This window comes from Cibotium barometz, chromosome 62 (genome assembly GCF_041138505.1).
Source record: "Cibotium barometz isolate CiBa-2024 chromosome 62, ASM4113850v1, whole genome shotgun sequence".
NCBI classification, from domain to species: domain Eukaryota; kingdom Viridiplantae; phylum Streptophyta; class Polypodiopsida; order Cyatheales; family Cibotiaceae; genus Cibotium; species Cibotium barometz.
In genome coordinates, this window is record NC_141107.1 from 6,615,229 (window position 1) to 6,628,655 (window position 13,427).

Sequence of the window (13,427 nt, forward strand, 5' to 3'; positions counted from 1 at the left end):
CACCATTCCTTAATGACTGTCATTAGGCTTGGGGCAAATTAAAGGGCCCAAGAAGACCCCAAACAAGTCCTAATGCTTGTTGTAGTGTACAGGTGGGAGGACACCACCAGTATGTAACTTTAGTTTGCAACAATAACTCAACATTATTCTCCCATATATCATTTTTCAAGTCCTTTGTCTTATGATCAAGTCTCACTTAGTGTATTTTCTTACATTTATCTTATTCTTTGGAAACCATAGGAGAGATGACATCTTCTTACCTTCATCATCAAGGTAGGATTAGCTCTCTCTTTTCACATGAATTGTGAGGTATTTACATGGTGTGACAACATTGCTATGAGCTACTACACCTCCAAGAGAAAGGAAGAAACAAAGGTGTTTCCCGGCAGTGGCGCCAAAAATGTTATGGGTTACTACACCTCCAAGAGGAAACTCAATGCATTCACTTAAAGGAGGAGCAATAGAACACAACTGTCGTAGGGCACGTACCAATGCTTCGAACTTGAGTCCCTTGAGGTCTCCAAGTTCACTTGTTAAGCTCCACCTCCACGCTGTCATCGTAGAGTCGCTCTCACCGTCGCATAAGGCAATCACTCTCTCTCACTCTCCCACACAAGCATGAAACATACAAGCATAGAAGAGGCACAAATTCTAGAATGCTCTCTCTCAATATCTCTCAAGACACAAAGAAGAGCTCTCAATAGCACAAAGGGGGATTGTGTCTTTTCATTATGAGAAAATGCCGTATATACATTTGGTCCTTATTCACACTTGGGCGCCCAAAACTTACTTAACTAAGGCCTTGGGTGGCCAATATCTCATAATGTACAACTTTTATAGTACCTTTTCATGACACTTATTGATGTCCTCAATTGGAGGAGCATGCTTGTTAATCCAAATGTTAACAAGAGGAGGAGCATGCTTGTTAATCTGGATCATTTTGGATTAACAAGTATGCTCCTCCAATTGAGGACATCAATAAGTGTCATGAAAAGACACTATAAAAGTTGTACATTATGAAATATTGACTACCCAAGGTCTTAATTAAGTAAGTTTTAGGCGCCCAAGTGCGAATAAGGGCCAAATGTATATAAGGCATTTTCTCATAATGGAAAGACACAATCTCTCTTTGTGCTATTGAGAGCTCTTCTTTGTGTCTTGAGAGAGATTGAGAGAAAGCATTCTAGCATTTGTGCCTCTTCTATGCTTGTATGTTTCATGCTTGTGTGGGACAATGAGAGAGAGTGATTGCCTTATACGACAGTTTGAGCGACTCTATGATGGTGATAGTGTGTGGAGGTGGAGCTTGGAGGTTTGGAGCTTAACAAGTGAGCTTGCAGGCCTCAAGAAGGGACTCAAGTTCGAAGCATTGGTAAGTGCCCTATGACAGTTGTGTTCTATTGATCTTCCTTTAGGTAAATGCATTGAGTTTCCTCTTGCAGATGTAATAGCCCCCATAACATTTTTGGCATTGCTGCCGGGGAAACACCTTTGTTTCTTCCTTTCTCTTGGAGGTGTAGTAGCCCATAACATTTTTAGCGCTGCTATCGGGGAAACACCTTTGTTTCTTCCTTCCTCTTGGAGTTTCAGCTTCCATTGCATAAGATTCATGATTGCCTTTGCATTCTGGTAGTGCATTGTGTAGGAAATGAATGGATAAGATTTGTGTGGAAGTAAAAAATCGTGAGAAATTGGTTGTGTTTGTTGTGTATGTGTGGTGGAGTGGTCTTGGAAGAGAGCTTCACTGTTTTTTCTAATTAATTTTGATATTTGCATCATTGGAATCATCAACGTGAACGAGCAGGTTGGTGTTCTGTTTTTCCTTCTTTTCAAAATTTTACAAAAATCGAAAAAATAAGGAGCCATTGACTATGCCTTGAACTTGTATTACACTCCTCAGGCGTGGCACAATCATTTTGGAAATAGGTGGATAAGTATTTTGCACCTAGAATCACATTAGTCGACGCGGGAAGTTTCCACGTGAAATTGCAGAAAAATCGTTCACGACGTGAACCATTTTTTGCAACTTCATGCCGTGAACCACTCCTAGCATCAACGCCGTGATAAACGCCCACAATTCACGGAATTACCTTGCCAAAAATAGGTAGCCTTCACCACAAGATGTGACAAAATTAAGAATCGTGTGGACGTGCAGAAAATCGTTCACGACATGAAGTATTTCAGAACTCTTCACGGCATGAACCATTTTAGAATCCTTCATGGCGTGAACCATTTTAGAATCCTTCACGGCGTGAACCATTTTTAGTTCACAGCATGAACCAATTACTTTTCACGACGTGAAATCTTATCTCTTCATGGCGTGAACTTTTTCTGCAATCTCACGGCGGCTTAATCAAATCAAACTCACGAACTTGGTATAATCAAATTAAGGCTAAGGAAGTCTTTAAAAAATTGACACCCATAACAAGGTAATGTGGAATTCTGATCCCAAAAGCAAAAAATTTTAAACACGTGAAAGTGCAAAAAATCGTTCACGACGTGAACTATTTTCTGACACTTGATGCCGTGAATTGTTCTCTATAATCTCACGGCCTCAAAAACAGGTCGATAGAATCTGATCAAAACTCAATTGGGATAGCAAAAGAGCTTATCAAATCATACATACATGCACTTAAGGTCTGGAAAGATTATTGGAGACAATCTTACAATAGTGCATCATATCACCCAGGATCTTTCTATCAAAAAAGTGTGGGTTCATGCCACTCAGTAAGCACTCGATTGAATGTCTTAAGGAATCTAACCACTGTTGAAACTAGTAGTGAAGAATCCATGGAAGAAGGGCTACGATACTCTAGGGTTGGGAAAGAGGAGAAACCACCCTCCCCAACCAGATCCAGTGGTATCATTGATATCGCCCGGGGATTTTTTGGTCTCCAAACCAGTCATGATGATGAAGAAGCATAATCTGCAGGCATGGGTCCATCAACTAGCGTTGGACTTGGTCCAAGGCAAAAAGTGCCCATCAAACGTCAAATTCAAGGCTGTCAAACACTGGCACCCCCCGAATGAGAGGAGACATGGAAAGTGCGGCAGGACGAGTCAAGTATTCTTCCCAACCTTAGAGGAAGTAGAGTTAGATCTAAAAAGAATTGAAGTGGAATGACAGCGAGAGTTGAGCTTAAGGAAACAAGAGCTTGATACTCGAAGGGCGAGAGCCAAACAAAAGGAGATGGGAAGTGTAAACTTACTCGAATCACGGGGTAAGGAGCCGAAAATAGTCATGGAAAGAAGTGAGGGAGAAATTCCAAACTTAGAACCCATAAATGAAGAGCCCAAAGCGGAGGAAGGGTTTGTAACCCTAGAAGAACAGGATAACCTAGCAAGAGCGACGGACAAAGTGGAGGACCGTCTGTACACCAAAAAGGACATTGAGCAGATGATCAATCATCCTACGTTCTTACAGGATATGGAACTCTTAATTCTGCAAAGGTGTACAGAGGCAACTAATGATGAGCCGTTCGAAGGTGCAGTGAGACAGGACCATCCCATGGACAAGAGATGCCTAGAAGAGCCAACACAAGAAGAGGGCGAGGTCTAGGTAGGGGGGAGCAATTTCTCAAAGACCAAGGGTGGATCCAACCCTCGATCTTAACACTAGTTCTGTAATTGGACACTAAAGTGTCCTGAGGACACTAAAGTGTCCTGAAAGGTAGCATTTTTCTTGAATTTTTGTGGGCAATCTATTAAGAGTTTTGAAATGCTTAATATCCACAGATGTTCCTCAAGACCCAAAAAAAATTTGAGATTTTTTAAATTGCACTTTTCTTAGCTTTTGCAAGGCAATATTTTAATTTTCTTAGACACATGCTGATAAAACGCATGATTTTTGCTGTTTTCAAAATAGTAGTAATTTGTACATAACTTTTAGAAGGGACATAGTTTGATCATGAAACTTGGCTTGAGGAAAGCCCATGATGTAAACTAAATCTTGGAATCATCAAACGATAATTATTGGATAAATTTTTGACTCGCTAATATTGAAATGATGTTTTTTATACAGGTGGAGCATGAATTTTTCTCCTTCCATATGCAAGCTAATAATGTAAAACTTGAGGTGCACCCATGTTATATAGGGTAAATACAACTTTGTTTTGAATTTTCCAAAACTTTAGAGCCACTTTTTGGGCCTCTTCTCATACATGGCCTTTTGCGCAACCTATTTTTAATATGTAAAATGTCTAATTATGAGCCTAATTTTGATTTTCATCAAAGGGGAAAGCTGTGTAAGTGCATTATTTGTTGTAACTATAGGTGTAGACTACTTGTGCAAGCATAGTTATGATTAGTTTTTGAAAAAAGATGATCAAATTTTGTATTTTTATTTTTTACAGTTTTTTTAGAACTAGGCGATAAGAACCTACTTAAGTGGAGGCTAAGTTAGTGTCATACACATCAAATTATGGCTTATTTATCTCATCTCAAGCATGAAAACCAATAATCAACATTCTCATTGATAGGGCTACAATTTTTTTTAGTGGCGTGATTGAGTTTTGATAATACGCGTTACTTTTGCTGATTTTATACAACTTTTTTGGAAAAAATTCTAGGAAAGGAAAATGATTTTTTTGGTGAACTTCTACCTCCTTGGATTGATGTATGCTATCAAAATATCTTGGGAAAAATGCTATTGATATCATTGGATTTTTTTTTGAGAGAATGATGCTTGCATATTTGAAAAAATCCTAAAAAATCCTAAAAAATGTTCATTTTCAAGACATATGCTACTTTGTTGCTTATGTACTTCCAAATAAAAAGGCATTTTATATGTTTAGCATTTTTTACATAAGCATAGGGTTATGTTCTACATGCCCAATGAAGCATTTTGGTTTTTAAAGCCTACATTAGGAGTTTGATTTTTTTTCGCAACCCCCAAAAAAGGACACTCAAGTGTCATGTTTTGGTACCAAACTAGTGTTAATACAGCCGAATATGGCCGCGGAAATGGGCCGAGGAATGGTCAGGGAACTAGGCACTACTCTAGAATCCCGACCCTCCCATATGAAGCCACACATAATTTCCAAGCTCATCCAAAAAATTATCTAGGAGCGGGGATCCTATTCAACATATAAAGATTTTTGAATCCACATGCAAAACCTACGGGCTTGTCAGTGATGTGATAATGATTCATGCTGTCTCACTGACCCTAGAAGGGAAAGTGCAGTAGTGGCTCCGAACCCTCAAACCCGAGGATAAGGATAACTTCACACAACTTAAGAATGTGTTTGTGTTGCCCAGCTTTGCCAAAAGTGGTGATAGATGGAGCCCTATGGCACAGTTGCACAATATTAAACAAAAGGAAATGGAGTCGATGAGAGACTATGTGTCTCGACTAAAGCACTTCAATTCAAGGTGTAAACTATGGGAAAGGCTAACTGATGATCAGTTATTGCCTTGCTTCCGGAGAGGAGTTAAAGACCACAAGATGCATGATTATTTGGTACTAGCCCGACCAACCACTCTAGATGCATGTTGCAAACTAGCAACAATTGAATATGAAGATAATATGTTGGAATTACCGCAATCGGAAGATGTTATAATATCTTCGGCAACAACGACTTCGCGTGTTTCGAGTCACCAAGAGATTAGAACTCGGAGCAAGCAAGTCGGAAACATGACTGTGGATGAGCTCAGTAACATAATACTAGAGAAATTGAAGGTAAAGGAGGGAAGAGAAACATATGGACATGGGCATAACCATATTTATCCTCGTAGGGAATTGGTGTGGTGCTCCATGTGTAGATTGAATCACACTACCACCGAATGGCCACAGTTAAGAGCAAGGCCACTACTCTATTGTGCACACTGTATAAAATTACGGAATCATGACACTTCAATGTGCAGATATCCAAGGTTCCAAACAGTTGCATAGCTGCCGACACCTAGAGTTCCATTGGCCTTACCAGCACCACTTGGACAAATCATTGCAGCTGCAGGACAACCCAACTCTTCCTATTTGCCCAGGGGGATGTTTCGAGTACATGACACTTCACCTCTACCACCACATGTTCTACCACCACAACCACCACATGCTAAAATCAACCAAGTATTGATTGAAGAGCCATCAGAAGATATTGATATGGTACGTGAAGTAGAACTTAGTGGAGAGTACTATGAGGAAGCTGTGGAGATTGCACCTGAATTCAATATCCTACATAATAACACGCCAGTACCTGTGTTTCAAACCACGGTACAGTGGAAGGATAAGGACATGAACTCAAACATGAGGAGAGGACCGCTACAATGTTTTGGCTGTGGTGGGCCGCATCGAATTGTTGAGTGCCCAAACAAGAATGTGGTTCATACGCACCAACCCCAACAATTGATTTCTCCACCCAATGAAATCAATGAAGTGTTCTTAAAAAAAATGTTTAAAGAAAATTTTGACCCATTTTTTATTTTCTTACAATGATAAATTAATCTAACTTTTTATGCTTCAAAATAACTTTTTGGACACATTGGCGATCTAACATTTCATGCTTCAAATAACTTTTTGGACACATTCGTGATCCCCTCCAAGCCCTCGATCCCCAATGCCTCAAGAAGGTTGGATAGGCACGGAAGGGCCCAAGCTAGCATGAGGCAACCTAGGCCAGGTAAGAAACCTTATCTGGCCCTAGGTTACCCCATGCTAGCCTAGGCCCCTCCGATCCCATCTAACCCCATTCTTGAGGCCTTCAGGAGGGCTTAAGGCCTAACGATATGTCTAAAAAATGTTTGAAGGCTTGAAAAGTAATTTAACCTAATTTTTTTAATTTAACATTTTAGTGCCAAAAAAATACTTGAAGGGCATTTAGGACAAGGGGGGGCTCTGCAGTGCACGCCTAGGCCCAAGAAAAAAAATCATAGATACCAACATTTCCTTTCTTATTTGAAAATGATATTTGCAAACCTATTAATTTCAAAATGGCTCACATCATGATTATTCACATGTGCAAACACATCAAATAACAAAAAATATGATTATTCTATTAATCAAATAACAAAAAATACGATTATTCATGTGCAAAATTCATGTGCAAACACATCAAATTAAAAAAATATGATTATTCTATTAATCAAGAGAAAACTTTACATGCCGAAAACACTGGCTATGATCATTACAAGTGATCACCACACAAAAGTCATGCTAATTTTAAACCCTTTGTTATTACCATACCCCTCTTTGTATGGACAATAGCACATAGGTTTTCATCCTTAAAGAAGGATACAAAAAAGGCCTCCATAGCTTCTTGTAGAGCTCCCAAGGAGAGGCTTTGAAGAACCAACTCTTAAGAATAGCTCTGTAAGATCTCCCTAACAATGTGTGAGAAAGGGGCCTTGGGAATCATGAGATCAACCATCTTCTAAAATCGAAGTGCCTTTACCCCATTTGTCCTCCTCCTCCTTGGTGCACATAGAGGCACCACACGGTTCTGAGGCCTAGGGGGGATGAGATGCCACTCCGTTTTAGAACTGCCATGAGAAGGTTGTGGTAGAGGTTGTGTAGTGGAGGTGGAGGCACATTCTCCTCCTGAAGTGAGCTGTAGGGAGATGAGGTGCTTGCCTCCAATCAACTCCCTTCTCATTAGGTGAAATTTTAACTAGAAAAGAGCCACATAAGACAATATTAAAAAAAGAATGGTCCAGCCAATGAGAGAGCTAGGATTCAAGATCCATGTAACATGGATCTTTTTGAATATTTTTCCACCAACTATGACAAGGTAAAGTTTCTCAAATAAGATATTGAGAGGTAAATATTGGAAAGTGGCAAATATACCTTATACTCCTGACAACAAGATGATTTGATATAATTCAAAAAACTTTACCTTCCTACTTTTTGTTTTTCCCCTTTCTACATTTCCTCTTTTTCCCTCCCCCTAACCTCCCTTTTTCCTACTCCTAATTCAACGCTAGCATAGCTTTTTCTTTCCTCCTTTTGTTAGAAAAACATTTACAGGTATGTTGCTTAGCCTACTAGCCTTCAAGTCTTTCTAATTATAATTTTTTATTATACCTTGTTAATGTTTGTCATCATTTGATTAGTTTTTTAGGTTCCAAGTTACTGACAATACATGTTATACTGTAGGTTTAAGCTTTCTATTTTGAAGTTTTGGTGCTCAAAACTTTTAATACTTAGAAGTTTTTGGGAGTAGGTAATAATCACTCTTTAGGATATTAGTTAAGTTTAGATTTGGAGGTTCCATGATGCTTGTATAATTTAGAATAGATAATAATCCCTCTTTAGGTTTTTAATTAAGTTTAGACTTTAGATTTGGAGGCTAATCTTCTATGATGTTTGTAGATTATTTTTGTAGAGAAGGTAATAAGCAGTCTGTAAGGCCTACGTGTTTTACTTTTTTGGTAATAAGCAATCTTTTTTAAAAGAATTTTTTCTAGAGTAGGTAATCTTCATGTTTTTTTTTAAGTTCAATAATCTTCCATGATGTTTGTCTTTGCATGGTTAGTATTACAAGTTTAAGGATTTGCTTTATCTATCAACATCTTCTTTAAAGAGCTGTAAGGTAACATAGTTTACATTCTACTTATTCTTTGATTCTTAGTCTTATTTTTACTAAAATATCCATTACATGCATATTTTTTTAAGATGGGAAACAAGCTCTAAATTGCTTTCCTTTTATACATGTACATGCCAGAAAGACGAAAGATTATAAGTTCTATACATAGTATTGAGGTCCAAAATGGGAGAGATAATGAGAAAAGATGGATTAATGACACATATACAAGTTTGAATGGGTATTAATACACCCCAACAGCCAGGGTTTTACTCAAAGTCAAGACAAAGGATAAAGGGAATTAGACAAAGCATTGTAAAGTTAGAATAATAGACTTTAAAAGTAGAAATATTAGTGGGAGTACAGCAATGAAGGTGTTAATTCAACACGTGTATATGCACAAAAAAATCTCCTTGCATCCAAATAAGCAAATTACAAAGCATAAGCCTATTGGTAAGAATATGTCTTTTTAATTAATTAGCACATTGTCTTTATATTTGAATTTTTGAGATAAAGATTAACTATGTTTGGTATATTTTTTTTTGGCAAATTTATATCCAAGAATGTCAATCTATAAAGTGCTTAAGTTGAAACCTGAATGTTTTTCATGTTGAATTGGAACTTTGTTACATGAGGGAGAGGATGCTAGCTTCTTAGCATTACAGTGTATACTTTTCTATGATTCCTTGTACGTTATGCCATCAAAGAATATTAAGTATGGTTCCTTACAACCCATGTGACTCCCATTTACTATCAAGTCTCGACCTACTATGGATGTGATTGTAGCAGCTTGCAAAGTAAAACTTATATATGATGTGCAAGCTTCAATAAAACCACACAGAGGCTCAAAAGACATACAACTTAGTTGGTTTATTCCCTTTGGCTAATTTGTTCACTTATTTGCAACAACTGGTAAAGAATTGAAGAGAGAGAAGATTACATTTAGTTGCAAGAGCCCAACTAAATACTAGATGAAACATCTCTTCGGTGAGCAATGGGATACAAAGATCAAGAGGACATAGTTGATTATCGAGTTTGAAAATCTTATGCTACATCTCTGTTACATTCTGATAATAACTTGGTTAGTGTGATTATAACCTCCATTTTTTGAGTAACTTGTATAGTAAGTATAATTTTTTAGCGTTTTGTCATGTGATCATTAGTAGGTACTTTATTACTTTGACTTCAAAACTCTAGGGATGAGCAAGGTGTGTCGGATGGAGAGAGATTTAAATGATTTGGTTTTTTTACGTCCAAGTTCAAGAGGGCCACACACAAGGTCAAAGATTGTGGTATTTTGACTAACATTGGAAGGTAAGATTGCTAGCTTTTAAGAAAACCAAGAATGAAGGTGTAGTGACAATGGTTAAATATGTGTATATGGATTTAGCCATTCACCGTCCTCCCCAAATGACAAGAACCAAGTTCCCTAATAATTGTAAGTATTTTGCCTAATAATGTGGTTGTGTCAATGCATTTTGCTATACCCAAGTCGTTCACTACTTTTGTTTGGTGGCTTTCTTTGTGCAGACATATTCCCATCAAGTCACATAGTGGAACAACCATTGAAGAGCTTAACAAGGACCTTCCAAGACTTTCATGCCATCGTAGGTGAGGATTTGTTTCCTAGCAATCCAAGAACACTTTCTCTATTTTTGCACTCTCATTGCCATCCTCATGGACCATTCCATGTCATATGAGAACTTCCTTGCTTTCGTAGAGAGAAACGAGTGGTAACACGAGTTATTTTACATATTTTTTGCACCATCAACTTTGAAATCACCATCCTCCTCACACTAAACAGGACTTCAAGGAGACCCTTGAGTAGATGAATACATACTTAAAACTAATTACAGTGAGCATGTCTGGCAATGACACCATTTGGGTCCCTTGCAACCTCCTACATTACATCGACAAGCAGGATCCAAACTATCCCAAGAGGATGCATAGAGGTACCACCAAAGCTGCACAAGAAGATGGCCACTTCAAGGTCCTTACCACCACTGAGGAAATGTCTTCCCTTGGTAAGGACAAAATTGGCACTCAATTTTTGTCATGGATCTCCACATTTATCCTTTTATTGAATCAGAAGGAATCTGATGAGATGAGGTTAAGGTCAGTGAAATTATTGCCCATGTTGATTTTGCTAAGGGCAAGGAGGTAGATCCTAAGCCCAAGCTTCTTAATCAAGTGGCTAAGCAAGCTTTAGCCTTGGTGCTCCTTCAAGAGGATGAAGAGGCGAAACAAGTTGAGGTAACAACCTCAAGGAATGCTAGAGAAGGGTCATGAGGAGGCAAGAACCACTGTTGAGAGGAACCCAAGGATGAGGCCAAGGATGTAGGGGTAGCACTAGATATGCCCGAGTTGGCACTCGGTACACTTAGGTCCATAGTGGTGGAGAGGGGTTTCTCTTCTTGTAAGTCCTAGAGAGAACGTTCAAAGTGAAGCAAGATGAGTGCTTATCTATCCTTGCCATTGGACTAGATTTTCCTTTGGACAATGTAGGCAAAGAGTGAGCTTTTAGACCTCCCATGCGCTCCCATATTGCTTCATATGGAAGAACTAATCTGGCATAAAAACTTTGATGTTGTTGATGTACCCAATCTATTCTCGATGAACATTATTGTTCATTTCTTAGTCTCACATGCATGTGTTTGTGTGCACGTGTGTGTGAGAGAGAGGGGGCAGAGAGGGGGAGTATTCATTTCTTGGTCTCGCATGCATGTGTTTGTGTGCACGCGTGTGTGTGTGAGAGAGAGGGGGCAGAGAGGGGGAGTATTCATTTCTTGGTCTCGCATGCATGTGTTTGTGTGCACGCGTGTGTGTGTGTGAAGAAAATACCATAGCTCACCCAAATCTTTCATTTTAAACTTCTACTTCAAAAGCATCCCGACATCATGTATGTTAGCATTATCACCAGTGATAATCAAGTCATCCACATAAATGACTATCGCCAAGAAGAGGACTTTTTGGCTTAGTTTTAGAATGTCTTATGCCAAGTGTTTTTTAGTGTTAGACATTTGAGAAATACATCGGATAAGCATTTTGAAAAATTCTTGAACAAAGGCCACCCATCCCCATCACTAATCTCGCCATTTGTCACCCATGCACATAAACATTGTATGACATACCCAATCAAAACTCCATGAATCCTTCATGAACTCCTAACCCAACTTAACCATCACCACATTCAATGTTACTAAGGCTATACACACACTATGGCATAGTAAGGCTAATGGCCATGTATGTGATACTTTGGCTCCTTTGCTAGCTCATATGTTAACATGGCTCTTAGTCAAGGTTTCCCATCTACGTCTAGTAATTCCCTTGTCTCCCAAACCATCTAGTGGAGGACCCATTGGATCCTAATAAATATGACACCATCATGAGTGGCTAAGCCATATGGATAAATGATGGCGGGAACCAAGATTGGCTCCTTAGCAAGCATGGGTACAAAGCTAGAAGACAAGCAGACTTATGAATTTACAGTGGTTCATATTTTCACACCGAGAGCCATAATTGAGGAGCCCACATCCGGATAATTTGATTGTTTCTTTGAGATAAAGTTACATGGAATTTAACTCCATTTACTCAAAAGTGAGGAAGGCACAACCATGAAGGACCTCAAAGCATAATTTTCTAAGGACATCATACATCTTGTGTTCCTTTGCATCCGTTCAAATCTTAAAGATTCAATCCCATTCAACGTTATCTAACATTGGCATGTTCACATTACATGTTCTACTTTGAAAATCCCCTCTCACATGCCACTATGCTAGTTGGGATGACAAGAATTTCTTGCCATAATTTCAACATATTGGGAGAGCTATCATGGAAATCCCTCATCTTAAAAAAGGTTCCCCATGCATCTTGCACAGTAAATCCCTCACAATTTAAATACAAAGTCTCAACAAATGTAAATCTGTCACAATTTAAATACAAAGTGTCAACAAATGTAAACACTCTCGTTCACATGCCGTTTAATCAATCAATAAGAATGAGGTATCTTTTGACTGAAGATGCTCAAAAAGTTTATCAAACCATCTCTTTGCATTTCCTTCTCTTGTGGTTTCATATTAAGCATAATGACAAGGATTGAATAACTTTGCTACATTAAATAGTGGAAAGCGAGCATTCAACCCATCCACAAGTGACTGAATATAGTCTTTGGTCAATGCGATGTAACTCTTAATGAGTCCATCTATAGATGGCCTAGATTTTGTGGTCCCGTTGTACTTAACTACCCCATGTTTCTTCATTTTTATCCTTCATTTCTAAATATCCAAATGTTGCACATTTCTAGAATGGTGAAAGATATGTTGTTTCTTGTGCAAAAGCGTCCCTTAAGAAAGACCGCTTCAATTTATTGATGGTTACATCAATTGCTATACTAATAGAAGTCAAGTCCACATTATCTTCCTGCATTCTTGAATGCAATAAGTTCAACTCTATCAACACATTTGCAAGTATATGCAAACAAAATTGCAGACTTTAAATCCTTGCCTTGTCGTACCATTCAATGACCTTTTCATCTCTCCATACAATCAAAATAGCACACATCAAACTAACAAGTCTTTTGATAACTTGCCCACGTGACAATCATCTTATGCTATGACTTTGGAGAACACGATGTGCATCAAGTTGCATTATATCTAGGAGATCCATCTGCTCATTGTTTCTCTTTGTTGAATTATTGACCAAAGAGTATAACTTGGTGGTGAGTTTTTCAACAAACATGAGCTCGGTAATCCTTTTTGAAACATCGATAACAAGAGCTAAGGCTTCACGATGTGCAATGCAATGCATTTGTATCAGTTAGGCATATCCTTCTTCATGAGAGTTATAAATACTACTTCACATCCTGTCATGGTAGAGGCACCATCACTAGCTACACCTACCATATTCCATTTGAGA

At 38.4% G+C, this 13,427-nt stretch overlaps 1 protein-coding gene across 3 annotated transcripts in view; it reads left to right on the plus strand.

Moving 5' to 3' along the window:
- The window catches only part of LOC147604075 (uncharacterized), a 90,835-nt gene extending 80,564 nt beyond the window's left edge, over positions 1 to 10,271 (plus strand). Inside the window, exons 8-9 of one of the 3 annotated variants that reach the window (XM_086795544.1) lie at positions 8,466 to 8,522; positions 8,648 to 9,045. In XM_086795544.1, coding sequence (XP_086651670.1) covers positions 8,466 to 8,511 — 46 coding nt within the window. In that variant the 3' untranslated portion in view covers positions 8,512 to 8,522; positions 8,648 to 9,045. Of the gene's footprint in view, positions 1 to 8,465; positions 8,523 to 8,647; positions 9,047 to 10,043 lie in introns of those variants that run through there. The other 2 variants (XM_086795540.1, XM_086795545.1) reach the window with 2 other exon arrangements.
- The last annotated feature ends 3,156 nt before the right edge of the window (positions 10,272 to 13,427 follow it).